This window comes from Vombatus ursinus, unplaced genomic scaffold, assembly GCF_900497805.2.
Source record: "Vombatus ursinus unplaced genomic scaffold, bare-nosed wombat genome assembly UNPS02014158.1, whole genome shotgun sequence".
NCBI lineage: Eukaryota > Metazoa > Chordata > Mammalia > Diprotodontia > Vombatidae > Vombatus > Vombatus ursinus.
The window spans coordinates 54,801-67,380 of record NW_020953936.1 but is presented as its reverse complement, the minus strand read 5'-3'; the positions used below and the strand labels follow the sequence as shown (position 1 = coordinate 67,380).

Below are 12,580 nucleotides of genomic sequence, written 5' to 3'. Positions count from 1 at the left end.
AACATAAACAATATCTGCCTATCAGGGCAGGAGACCTGAGGATTAATAAGACATGATCCAAAGTACTTGGTTAATAATGTAATATTATTGTACTATAAGAAACAATAAATATGATGAAAATAGAGAAGCACAGGAAAACTCATATGAACTGATGCAAAGTAAAGCAAATACAGAATCAGGAAAATAATATACAGCAACAATGTAAACGCAAAAACAACACAACAACAGAAACTTCTGACCAAGCTCAGCTCCAGAGATATGAGAAGGAACCTCTCTACCTCCTTTGCAAAGAAGAGGGATCATGGGGAGGGAACACTATAAATGTCAGACTTTGTTAAATACTAATTTTGCTAAAGTTTTTTTTCTTTCTTTTTATTCCAAGGGATAGCTTTCTGGGAGCGTGAGGGTGATAACACTGGGAATGTAGACAAAGGAGAAACAAGAGAGAGTAATGCATATTTACTTTTTACATACTTGGTTAATGTGCCAGAGTTCTTTGAAAAGGTAAATAAATGTGCAAAGCACTAACCATCAATTTTATTTTTCAAAAAGTCTTTTATTAATTTTCAAAAGAAAATTATCAAAACAAGTCCCCATGGGACTTGATAACCTTTTGCAGAGCTTAAACAAAGGATAAAGATAAGTGAACACTTCTCTGGAAGAATTCCAGAACAGTGGTGTTCTCTAGTACTGGCATTAAGACTTGTCTTACGTAACTTTTTTCCCTTAATAAACCAGAAGAGGAAGTAAACAGTTAAGGCCCTCAGGTCTGCAAACTAAACACTAGCTTAGGGCAAAAAGCTCTAGACTTGGAGTCAGAAGATCCATGTTTGAATCTTGGCTCTGGTACTTACTGTTTATATGACCAGAAACACACACACTGCTTGCGGGTGGCAAAATACAACTTCTTTAGCCCTCAGTTTCCTCATTTATAAAATGAAGGTCTTGGATGAGATAATCTATTAAGATCCCATTTAGCTCTAAATCCCATAATGCCAAAGATCTTCCAGCCAGTAAAATCTAAGTTAACAGAAAGAATTTACAGAAAAACCAGAAAGCTGAAAAAGTGACAGGTAGGTCAATGTATTTTAGAATAAATTCCCAAGTATAAAATCAGAACTTTGTTGTTATTGTAGACATCACCACTTCAGATGACTAGATGGGGGAATGGGATACAAAACAGGAATGATTCCCCCTGTCCTTTTGTGAAATGAGACACCTGCATCTGGAGTAGTTTATCCCCTTCTCGTCTGCATATGTCATGGGAAGGCATCTTAGAACTTGAAAATCTCCAGATGAAGAAATCCAGGGATGAGGTCTGGTGGCAGGAAAGCTGTTATGAGACCAAATTTTTAAAGATTAAAAAGACAAATAAATGGGAATCTCAATATGCCTGACACATAAGAGGCATTTAATAAATGTTTACTTATTGGATGCAAAATTCTATAAATGCAGAATCAATAAAAGCTGAAGTGATATGTGTGCTAAATACAAGTTTAAAACTACCTTGATGCTTAAAGGTCATTATAAAACAATTAAAGGAAATTCTGCTCTACATAACAGGTAGGAACTTTATGGAAGCTTATTTCATGGGGCAATAAATAATAAAAATACAAGTTAAAGATAGGTTTACAGTTTAGTTATTATGTAATAGGTCTTTAATAGGTGATTTGAGGTTTAACTCTATTTCTGAGGTTATCAATGAGAATAACCACTTGCCCATCCCTTCCCATACAGAATTCTAGGCTAGAGGGACTCTACACATTGTCTTGTGTGGTGATTATATTCTCATGAATCCCAACCCTTTCTTTATAGGGGCCTAATCATACAGAATTTCAGATTCCCCAATTTCATACTCCTCTCCTCCCATGAAGATATGTAGGTAAAGACCCTTATTCTACAAAATACTGAAGAAGATATTCCACCTCACTCTAATCCCTTGCTTCCCAAAATTTACTAATTCTGTTAAGAGTTTACCTATTGGACCTAAAACCTTACTATACAAATTAAATGGCTTCTCTTCTCTAAAAACAAAGAGTTTAATTATCTACTTAAAAGACAGTAAAGTAGTCCTGGTTACAAACTTCTTATTTTGCAAGTTAAATAATTCTGGTCCCAAATGCTTTTCCTTTCCTCAAAAATATGATCTTCCCAACCACTCTAGGCAGTACCCATAGTTCTACAAAATAGAAAGGAAAATGTCTGCCCTGAGAAAATACATTGTGAAATCCTTATGAATAGCGTAAGTATTACACAAACAAGATTAAAGTGTATACCACTTTGTTTTTCAATTAATGTATATTAATATCCTAGGTAGGTCCTCTGAGAATCTCATTTGATGATACCTGAGGAGGAGAGGTATAGATTGTCCCCATTTAACAGATAAGGAAACTGAGGATCAGAGAGATTATGACTTCCTTAAAGTCAGAGGCCGACTGGAATTCAGATCAGACTCTCAATCTAGTCTTTTTTCCAGAACTATACCCGCTTCAATTAAGGAATATGACAACCTGTTCAAACACTGACTGAGCAAACAGCTCTAGGTTCCCCAACTATACAGTGGAGACATTACTCCTTCCCACTGAGCTCCTGAATGGGTAAGTCAAATAATGTAAATGAAACAGTTCTGGGGTAGAAGGCTCTCTCTTAAAGAGATTGGGGAGCAGGGGGATAGCAGTCACCCTAAATACTCTTTTCCTGTCTTACAGGGATACACCCACTGAGGCCAGGGAAAGAACAGTTGACAAAAATGATTCTCTGAGTCTTGATATTCTGCCTTACTAACCCATTTTGTTGAAGTACAGGGAGAATCCTCTGGAGAAAAAAAAGAACAGGATGAGAGAGTTTGAAACAAGAATAATCAATCACAGATACCATCTTTATTGGGGGCTGAGGCCTGGAACCAATGTTTATACTTTCTCTGAGAACATTCAAACACCTCCAAAGGCCCCTCAGCCCTCCCAACATCCAGGAATCCTGAGGCCTCTTCTCTTTATGCTAGGGCAACAGCTCTGAGCTATGTTCTATAGCAAAAGATCGATCCTATCCACTCTAGGTCTGCCAGGCACAAAGCTTCTATGTAGGCCTATGGAAAGAAATAATCAGCCTCAGTGCAACCAGCCCTTGCCTTTCCCAAAGACACAGGGCACCTGCATAGGGGTTGGGGGTATCAAGAAATAGGAAGAGGCTGGACCTACAGTTGAAAGCACTGTTCCTTGGGAAACTCTGAAAACGGTTCTCCACCAAGCCCCCAATCTCTCTCTCTCACTGCAAGATTAAATTCCATCATTACCAATAAATTCCTTTGAATTAAACACTACCTTCCCCAGGCTGTACACCTACTCCTTAAAGATAAAACACAAAATGTCCAACATCTTAGTGTGACGAAGCATATACAATGTCTTCCTCTTGTGACTGGGGAGCAACATAAGAACCCTGGAAAGACACTAGTAGCGAAAACAAATGTCATGTAGTTTGGCTAAAGGACACTAGCTGGGAACCCAAAGTTACCCATCTTCCCTTAGCTTCCAGGATATCTCCCTAAGCCTCCAGAGCTCCAGAAGCTGATCTCATGAGAACTATGTCACCCATTCTTTGCCCTCTGTAGTTGGGCCTACATACCATCCTGTTTCCTTCTATGGCATATAGCTCTTCCCATAGTATCAGTGAAGCCTCCTGACAGCTTAGGTCTAAATGTGTCCTATCAACCCCAACACGGCCTTAGAACTACAAAATCATAGAACATAGAGGTGGAAAAGACCTTATAGGTAATCTATTCCAACCTCTCCTAGTATTGAATCTACTCTATGATACTTCAGATAGATAAATCATCCAGTGTCTGCGTGGAGAAGGCAAGTAACAGGAAATTAAAGTTCTAACTACCTCAGTCCCATTTTAAAAACAGATAGCTTTAATTAAACTACTCATTGGCCCTAGTTCTGCCACTAGGAGTTACACCAAATGAGTCTGTACCCTTTTCTACATTACAGTCTTTAAAATTTTGTAAGATAACTATGCTGTTCTCTCAAAGTCTTTTTTTTTCTAGCCCTGTCTGCCTTAGCCCTTAAAGCCTATTCATCAATTAACTGAAAGGTCCAGCAGGATAACAAGAAAGAATCTATGTTCCTGTCCCCAAAGAGGAAGTACGTTCCAGGACACAAAGGATACCCCCAAAAAGACCAAAGCTCACATCCCAGAGTATATCTGACCTGGGCTCTGTCAATTTTACTAGCTAGGGATCAGAGGAAGCCAGCTCCTGAAGAACTCCCAAGGTCCTGAAGAAATTCAGGGCCAAGGCCAAAGTTCTGACCAAAAGTAGGATATTTATAGGGACGCCCACCCTGATGGGTTCTCTGGTGCTGGACCAGGTTAGAACTTCGGGCAAAAGCCTTCCCACACTCAAGACAAACATAAGGCTTTTCACCACTATGGGCTGCCTGGTGGATAAGCAGGTGGGAACTCTGACTGAACCCCTTTCCACAGACACTACAAGTATATGGCTTCTCCCCAATGTGGGTCCGTCGGTGTCGGAGGAGGTTTGAACTATCCACAAAGCTCTTGCCACATTCAGGACACTTATAGGGCTTTTCTCCTGTGTGAGAACGCTGGTGCTTGATAAGTTTAGAGCTGTGGTAGAAGCTCTTGCCACAGTCTGCACAGGAATAAGGTCGCTCTCCTGTGTGAATTCGCTGGTGGTCTGTGAACTGTGAACGCTCATTGAAGCCTCTACCACAATCAGGACACTTGAAGGGCTTCTCACCATTGTGGGTCCGCTGATGGCGTAGACAGTCAGAGCTGTTAGTGAAGCTCTTGCCACATTCACAGCAATTATAGGGCTTCTCACCTGTGTGAGAACGCTGGTGTTTGAGCAGATAGGAGCTTCGGCCAAAGCTGTCCCCACACCAACCACATTTATAGGGCTTCTCCCCAGTATGTGATCTCCTATGCTGCAGCAGGTTAGAGCTCAGGCTGAAGCTCTTTCCACAGTCTGCACACTTATATGGCTTCTCTCCTGTGTGAGTTCTCTGATGCTGGATGAGGTTGGAGCTGACACTGAAGTTCTTGCCACACTCAGAGCAAGTGTATGGTTTCTCACCTGTATGGACCCTTTGGTGCTTCACTAAGTCTGAGCTCCGGCCAAAGCCCTCACCACAGTCGGGACATTTGTGCGGCCGGTGGCCTGTGTGTGATCTTCGGTGCTGGATCAGGTTGGAGCTAAGGCTGAAGCAACGGCCACAGTCTGGACAGGGGTAAGGTTTTTCCCCAGTGTGCACTCGGTGGTGCTTTACTAGGTCTGAGCCTCTTCGAAACTCTTTCCCACACTCAGGACACCTGTATGGCTTCTCCCCTGGGTGAGTACCCTGGTGGTGAATCAGATCGGGGAGACAAGCTACAGTCAGTCCGCACTGGAAGCAACCAAAAGGCCTGGACCCTGGGAGGGCTGTCCTGAGACCTATTCCAGCAAGTTTCTCCTCCCCCTCACCCTGGCCTGCTCCACACAGCCTCTGGAGCCCTAGCATCATTTCGCGGGCAGCCGGCTGGCCTGGCCAGACAAGAAAGGGCCTTTCAGGCGGGGGTCCTGAGGGGAGCTTGAAAACAGGGCTGGGGAGCAGGTCTCCAGAAGCCAGGCCTGGAGCTCTCTCGTCCTCCAGAACTGCTGGATGAAAAGTGGCGTCTTCCCTATTTCTGTGCCCCAAAGGGAGAAAAGGGCATTCCAGGCCCCTCCTAGGGCTCGGGCGTCCCAACTCTCCGGCCCCTACTTGTTCCTCTCCTCCATCCCCGGACTCGTCACTTCTCAGACCCTCTTCTTCGTGTGCTTGGAGCCCTGGGTTCCCGGGTTCCAACCCTCCCTCCATCCTGGAGAAAAGAGGGGAGAAAGAAGAGGAAGGGAGGAAAGGGGCCGTTCTTTCTTAAAGGAAAGCCGGTGGGCAGGAGGGACCAGGGAACCACGGGGCTGGAGCTCTCCCCATGCACACACCAGAGCCGGGGTGGGCCACTAAAGTTCCAGGTGTCCGAGCACCGGAACCGGAAACCCCCCCAGCCTGGCCTCTCTAGGACCCAGACCCTGGCGATCCTCTGTGGGCTTAACCCTTTAACTCACCGCGTCGGGGAAAAAAAGGTAGAGGCTTTCCAGGCCTGTCGGCCCCGACAGACCTGGACAAGCTCTAGGGCCCCTGACGCCGTGAGCCCTGAGAGTGGGACCCTTGGGGCCGGCGCTGCCACCCTGGAGCCCATAAGGGCGTGTCTGAGGGACAGCCGGCCCCAGAAGGCGCAGCGGCGTCCGAGAATGCCAGAGGGCCGGGGCCGCGCCGGGAAGCGCGACGTCCAGGGCACCGGGAACCGCGTAGTCCAAAGACTCCATGGTCGGACGCCTGGGTTCTCGAGGGGAAGGGGCCGCGCGCTGTCCCCTGGGAGCGGGAGTTCTTCGCTCGTCCCACGATAGGTTGTACACGATAATCACGGACTACGTATCCCAGCGTCCACCGCGCCCCAGTCTCCAGTACAGAGAATCGACAAAGAACTACCACTCCCGTCATGCCTTGTGTGTTTCGAACGGCCGTTGGTCATAGCTCACCACCCACGTGATCGGGAATTCGCAGGAAGTGGAACCGGGGAAGTGTGAACTACACTTCCCAGTGTGCATCACAGCGACGGGGCCATTTAAAAGGCGTTCTCCAGAAGACGTGCATAGTCACGCCCCATCCTTCCAGTCCTGTTCTCTGCGGAGAAAAAGGGGGGTGGGGCCTCAGGCCCAGGCAAAGATGGCGGCGGCGAAACCGACCCCCACCGACTCGCTCTCGTTCTGCCTCGCGCAGCTTACAGCAGCGGCCGTGGAGGGGCCGGGTGGGGGAAAGGACTCGGCAGCCAACGAAGCCCCCTTGAGCCGCGCGCTCTTAGCCCTCCGCACGCGCCACGTCAAGGCGGCGGGGGATATTGAGCGTTTCCGGGCGCGCGGTGGGCTCCGCCCCCTGCTCGCTCTGCTGCGGCGCACGGCAGCAGTGGCGGCGGGACCCGCCCCGCCCCCTGCAGGCCCCGGCCCCGCCCCCTCACCGGCCACGTCGACGGGCGCTGCCGGTTCCACCCCTTCCTCGGGTCCCGCCCCCCCAGCTGCTACGTCAGCGCCAGCGCGATTACGTAGAACGCTCGATTTGGCCCTCAGCGTCCTCGCCAACTGCTGCACCGAGGGGGCGTGCCGGACCGAAGTGCGCAGACTCGGCGGTATTCTCCCACTTGGTGAGTGTCCAGATGTTCTTCGTCCTCCGCCCTTCACTCTGATTCGGGTTTGCCTCTTGGCTGTTTCCCCTCTGACGACGGATTTAAAGCGACAGGACCTCAGAGGCCCAGGACATGTGGGGGATGTCGCTGTGTGGGAATGACCCCGCCTTCATGGAAGAGGCCAGGGCTTGTGACGTCACAGGGCCTTCTGTGATATCACCACATCTTGTGTGATGCAACAGCCCCCTTAATATCGCAGGTTGCTCTCCCACTGTGATGTCATACTTTACATACTCAGCCAGCCATATCCCACGATGGTCCTGTTTTCAGTCCCCATGGATGGAATAAAATAGAAGACAGTTACTTGAAAGGTTTGGGGTGGGGGGCTCACTTGGCCTTGTGTTGACAATTTAGACCAAAATGATGTCTTTAGATTGCTGAAATGTTACTAGTTAATGAAAACCGCCGTGGTCGTGGAGGTGTCCCCCAAATTACCCAGACCTTAATCTGTTTCTGGGAGTTGACCCAAAATGATCATTAGCTCTCTAGTTCTTTATCTTGTACCCATTTGATATTTTCTTGAGGAACACTTTCCAGATAGAATAGGTTTAAGTTGTTTCTAAAATGTAGATAAAAGGAAACCCCAACTGCCATACAAGTCCTCAGGGTGATATGGGTGTCAGGTATGGGACAGTCTTTATTTCACCCTACCATAAAAATGCAGAAGATGCAAATGATTTATAAGAACCCATAAAAACATGCAGAAAACATAGAAGGCATTCAGAGGACTTTGATACATCCCCCAGCATTCTGGAACACAGGCTCAAACATAACAGCTCATGAAAGGAGGCTAAGAGTGGTCTGTTGCTCACCTTCCTTGGCCTGCGGAGAAAAAGCTCTTTTCATAAGAGTTCACTCTTCTGTCCCAGCCAGGTGTCTTGGGGGGATGGTTGTAAGGGTTGAGGTTGTAAGAGTAGTGCGTATTATACCTACTTGACAAATAGAAAAATCAGTACTCAGAAGGGCCAAGGAACTTAGCAAAAGTCACACAGCAAGTCACTGGTAAAATTGGGACTCCAAAGTACAAAAAATTTTCATCCCCAAATCGAAGAAATTTGGTTAAACATAAGTGCATGTTTTATGCACAATACTATACTAGGTCTAAGCTGGGAGGTGAGAATACAAAGTTTAGATAAGATTTAGTCTGTGCTCTTATAGTGTATTAAGAAATGAAGTGTGTCTTGTCTTCCATTTTCGCTCTTAGTAAGCATTCTACAGTGTGTGAGGACTGACAGCATACAGAACCGAACAGCCCGAGCCTTAGGAAACCTGGCTATGGAAGCTGAGAGCTGTGGAGACATCCACAGAGCTGGTAAGAGCTTGATGAGGGGAAAGAGGTCTGGGAATGGCAGGGAGGGAGTGCCTAGATTTTGACAAAAAAAGAAGTCAGGAGTCCAGAATTGGAAGATTCAAACACATGTTTCTTCACCCTTCCCTTCTCCATTACCCTGTCCAGGTGCTGTGCCTCTGTTGGTTGAGATCCTCACTGCCTCTCAGGATTCCCAATGTCTCCAGAGTGTCGTCCGTGCCCTCCGAAATTTGGCTGATTCACCTCAGCACCGCCTGGCCCTAGCCCAACAGGGGGCTGTTCGGCCCCTGGCAGAGCTGCTGGCTACAACCTCTGACCCTGCCCTGACTTCAGCCCTGGCTCGGGCCCTGTTGGAGCTAAGCCGAGGTTGCTCACGGGCCTGTGCTGAACAGCTGAGCCTGGGTGGTGGACTGGGACCTCTAGTGAGCCTGGCCACTCACCCCAAGCGGACAGTACGTGATGCAGCCATCCTGACTCTGGCCAACCTGTGTGCCCAGGGCCTAGTGCGTCCTGCTTTGGGCAATGCTGGTGGTGTGGAAGTACTCCTCAGCGAACTCCGGAGGAGACGGGGGCCCGGTGGGGCAGGCCCAGTGTCCCAGCAGGCTCTGGTACGGGCTGTCTGTCTTCTGTGCCGTGAGGCCATTAACCGAGCACGATTAAGGGATGCTGGGGGTCTGGAGCTGCTCATGTCCCTTCTGAGAGACCCACGGGCAGAGGCCTTTCATCCTCGTGTAGTAGCAGCACTTGTTGGCTTCCTGTATGACACTGGGGCCCTAGGAAGACTGCAGGCACTAGGGCTTGTGCCATTGCTGGCAGGGCAGCTAAGTGGTGAAGTTGGAGAAGAGGAGGAAGAAGGTCACGAGGCTGCTTCCTGTGACTTCCCTGAGGAGCCGACTCCAGTTCCAACAGAGGCTGGGAGCTTCAGGAGTCTCAGGTAAACCAGCATCTTGAGCTGTCTTTCCAGATCTGCAATTCCTGATCACATCTTTCCTAACTCTACCTCTCTTTTCCAATTCTTATATTCCCTAATATAATGGCATAGTAGATAAAGCACTGGACCTGAAGTCAGGAAGTCCTGAGTTCAAATCCAGCCTCAGACACTAGCTGTATGACCTTGGGCAAGCTATTTAACCTTTGTCTGCCTCAGTTTCCTCAACTGCTAAATAATGGCACCTGTTTACCAGGGTTGATGTTTTAATGTAGTACGTAAGTACTGGCTATTGTTAGTTAATGGTTAAACTAAGTGCCTATTATATACCCACGAACTGTGATAAGCATTTTTAAACATGATTTCCATTAGGTCTGATAGAACCACTTACTGTCTTTCTCTTTAATCTCCAGGTCATGGCTGATATCAGAAGGCTATGCTGTGGCGCCTGGAGACATCTCCCCTGATTGGTCCCCTGAACGCTGCCCTCTGCCCGAGCTTCCTGCTATCCCAGTCAGATCCCTCCGGCGGCGATGCTTACAGGACAGTCTTTCCTTCTCCTCAGTGTCCCATTCCCCACCACCCTCTGCTCCAAACTCTGCCACCCTAGGCATGGAGACCCCAAGCACCTCACAACTAGAGACTCCCAGCCACTCAGGCGACATCCCAACTTCACCAACCCCACTGAGGACATCTGGTCGCACTGAAGAATTGTGGGGACGGGAAGGGCCAGCACTATTACTCTTGTCACGCTTCTCACAGGCCCCAGATCCCAGCGGGGCACTAGTGACTGGCCCAGCATTACAAGGCCTGCTAGGCTATGTGACTGGGGCCCCTGGTCCCCCAAATCCCCGAGCCCTGCGAATTCTGGCCCGCCTCACCTGCAACCCTGCTTGCCTAGAAGCCTTTGTCCGAAGCTATGGCGCAGCACTCATCCGGGCCTGGCTGGTGTTGGGCGTTGCCCCAGACGATTGGCGGGCCTCAAAGCCACCCCGAGCGCGAGCAGGTGATCGGAAACATAGAGAGCTAGGTGAGTGACCCATTTCTTCTTTCAGGTACACAAACATACGGTTTTCCTGCCCCTTATTCTCTCTTTAGAACCCAGAAGTTCTTTTTTTCCTATTACCCAGATCTCTGTGCTGCCCATATTTAATTTCCTTGAACCCATGTGACCTCCCTGCCTGTCATTTTATGCATCAAGAACACAGGCATCTTAAACCTTCTTTGCCAGTCTTCCCACCTCATCAGTTCTTTTGCCTTCAGCGATCCAGTATTCTGACCTGACCCTTCTTCTCCTCCCAGGTGAAATGCTGCTCCAGAATCTGACAGTCCAGGCTGAGTCTCCCTTTGGGGTGGGAGCACTCACTCACTTGCTTCTCTCTGGGACCCCAGAAGACCGAGTTGCCTGTGCACTTACTCTGCCCTTTATCTGCAGGTATGTCATTTTAGGAACCAGGGAACAACTCTTACAGGAGGGAATGCTCCTAAGGTTGTAGGATAGGATAGGAGGGCAGAGAACAGAAATTTTAAAAGACATAGATATTAGGAAAAGACTTTGCTCCCTCCCTTTGACTCTACAGCGAATCCCCAAACTCCGTAGCGTCCCTATTATTCTCTTCTCCTTGACTCTGCCTCTTGTCTTCCCTACTGCCTTATTCCTCCCTTCCCTTAGCTCTGTGCTTTCTGCCTCTCTGTCCTAAAGAGATCCATAGTAAGTTCCCAGGAATGGGCAAGATCATAAGCCTATTTCATGGGTACCCAGAGCTTGTGGCCCACTGTGTTTCTGGCAGAGACTTGTACTACTTTCTCTTATGAGGTAAGAATTCTGTATTTGTATCAAGTGCCCTCACTGACTCTTGTGCCCATCCCTCTGTCTTTCAGGAAACCAGCTCTCTGGAGGCGTCTGCTTCTGGACCAAGGTGGTCTCCGGCTCCTTCTGACAGCACTTTCTCGTCCAGCCCCTCACCCACTTTTCCTCTTTTTTGCTGCTGATTCCCTCTCCTGCCTTCGAAGTCTAATCTCCCCATCAGTGGATTCTGCCCAGCCTCCTGTGGATTCTTCTCCAACCTCCCCTTGCCTCTATGGGCAATTGCTGGGCCCTACTCCATCCCTAGTCCCTGACCTCCACTTCCTGCTGGACTCAGGCCTCCGCCTACCTGCCATTCGGGCCTCTGCAGCTGATGCTTCCCCCTTCTTCAGAGCCATGCTATCAGGAGGCTTTGCTGAGGCTCACTTGAGCCTGGTGCCACTGAGGGGCTTATCCCCGGGGGCTGCTTGGCCTATTCTGCACCATCTCCATGGCTGCCGAGGCTGTGGGGCTTCCTTACAACCCATTCCGCCTCCAGGCCAACCCCTCTTGGGCTCTGAGGCAGAAGCTGCCTTAGAGGCAGCTGGCCGATTTCTGCTGCCCGGTCTAGAGGAAGAACTGGAAGAGGCTGTGGGAAGTGTGCACCTTGGGCCTTGTGGTCCCCCTGAGGCAGTAGGCGAGGTATTCCGTCTTGGTGGAACCCGTCTAGCTGCAAGATGTGCCCACTGGACCCTGGGACCTGGCCGGAGCCCACAAGCCCGGGCAACAGCCCTAGCTGGACTGGTAGAGGCAGTCGGCGAGGAGGGTGGGCCCCTGACCGAGGCCCTTTTGGGGGCTGTGATGGGGATGAAAGGGAGGCTGTGACTAGGGCCACAGCCCCAGGACTCTGAGGGGCCCTGGCACCAGGACAGAGGAGATGGCCTGTAGGACCTTCACCTGGCCCCAGGGACTAGAAAAGGAGGCTTCTCTGGAAAAGGAGAACTGTTGCCGGGGAAGTGTTGGGGGGTGGGGGGAGAGGGCAGATTCCGGGGAAGAGGAGCCGTGGAAAGTACAAGAAACTAGAAGAGGAGGTAGGATAGAGAACAAGAAATGAGAATGGCTTGGGGAAGCAAAATGGGACTTGGCCAGAGGTCTCAAGAATGAAATATGGAGAGTACAGACCTAAAAGGACTAGAGGCGAAGAAGGCCCTCAACACCCAAAAAGGAGCCTCATACAGAGGCCAGACTGAAATTAAAGGCTCCAGAGTTGATTACCTCATGT

General features: G+C 49.1%; 2 protein-coding genes across 8 annotated transcripts; one reads left to right on the top strand and one right to left on the bottom strand.

Annotated features, from left to right (window-relative positions):
- Positions 1-535: 535 nt before the first annotated feature.
- On the bottom strand, positions 536-6,384 carry LOC114040828 (zinc finger protein 239-like). 6 transcript variants are annotated; one of them, XM_027859015.1, is made up of 3 exons: positions 6,101-6,384; positions 2,786-5,360; positions 536-1,333 (listed from the first exon to the last, which is right to left on the bottom strand). In XM_027859015.1, the coding sequence occupies exons 1-2, from the start codon at positions 6,359-6,361 to the stop codon at positions 4,239-4,241; spliced, it is 1,383 nt and encodes a 460-aa protein (XP_027714816.1). In that variant the 5' UTR covers positions 6,362-6,384; the 3' UTR covers positions 536-1,333; positions 2,786-4,238. The 6 variants fall into 6 exon arrangements, with proteins under 6 accessions (XP_027714816.1, XP_027714813.1, XP_027714811.1 ...); XM_027859012.1 differs by lacking the exon at positions 6,101-6,384 and having other exon boundaries at positions 2,786-2,814; positions 4,209-6,093; XM_027859010.1 differs by lacking the exon at positions 6,101-6,384 and having other exon boundaries at positions 2,786-6,093.
- ARMC5 (armadillo repeat containing 5) lies at positions 5,167-12,577 on the top strand. Of its 2 annotated transcripts, none has more exons than XM_027859009.1 (6): positions 5,167-5,249; positions 8,480-8,587; positions 8,732-9,518; positions 9,926-10,542; positions 10,815-10,947; positions 11,394-12,577. In XM_027859009.1, exons 2-6 carry the CDS (start codon positions 8,551-8,553, stop codon positions 12,181-12,183), a joined length of 2,364 nt encoding a protein of 787 aa, XP_027714810.1. In that variant the 5' UTR covers positions 5,167-5,249; positions 8,480-8,550; the 3' UTR covers positions 12,184-12,577. The 2 variants fall into 2 exon arrangements, with proteins under 2 accessions (XP_027714810.1, XP_027714809.1); XM_027859008.1 differs by lacking the exon at positions 5,167-5,249 and adding an exon at positions 6,742-7,233.
- The last annotated feature ends 3 nt before the right edge of the window (positions 12,578-12,580 follow it).

What these genes read in the sequence shown, in the direction of transcription:
- LOC114040828 (XM_027859010.1), bottom strand. Translation starts at nt 5,855, where the DNA reads ATGGAGGGAGGGTTGGAACCCGGGAACCCAGGGCTCCAAGCACACGAA.
- ARMC5 (XM_027859008.1), top strand. Translation starts at nt 6,762, where the DNA reads ATGGCGGCGGCGAAACCGACCCCCACCGACTCGCTCTCGTTCTGCCTC. An exon ending in GGGAGCTTCAGGAGTCTCAG is followed by an intron (nt 9,519 to 9,925) that starts GTAAACCAGCAT and finishes TTTAATCTCCAG; the next exon opens with GTCATGGCTGATATCAGAAG. An exon ending in ACTCTGCCCTTTATCTGCAG is followed by an intron (nt 10,948 to 11,393) that starts GTATGTCATTTT and finishes TCTGTCTTTCAG; the next exon opens with GAAACCAGCTCTCTGGAGGC.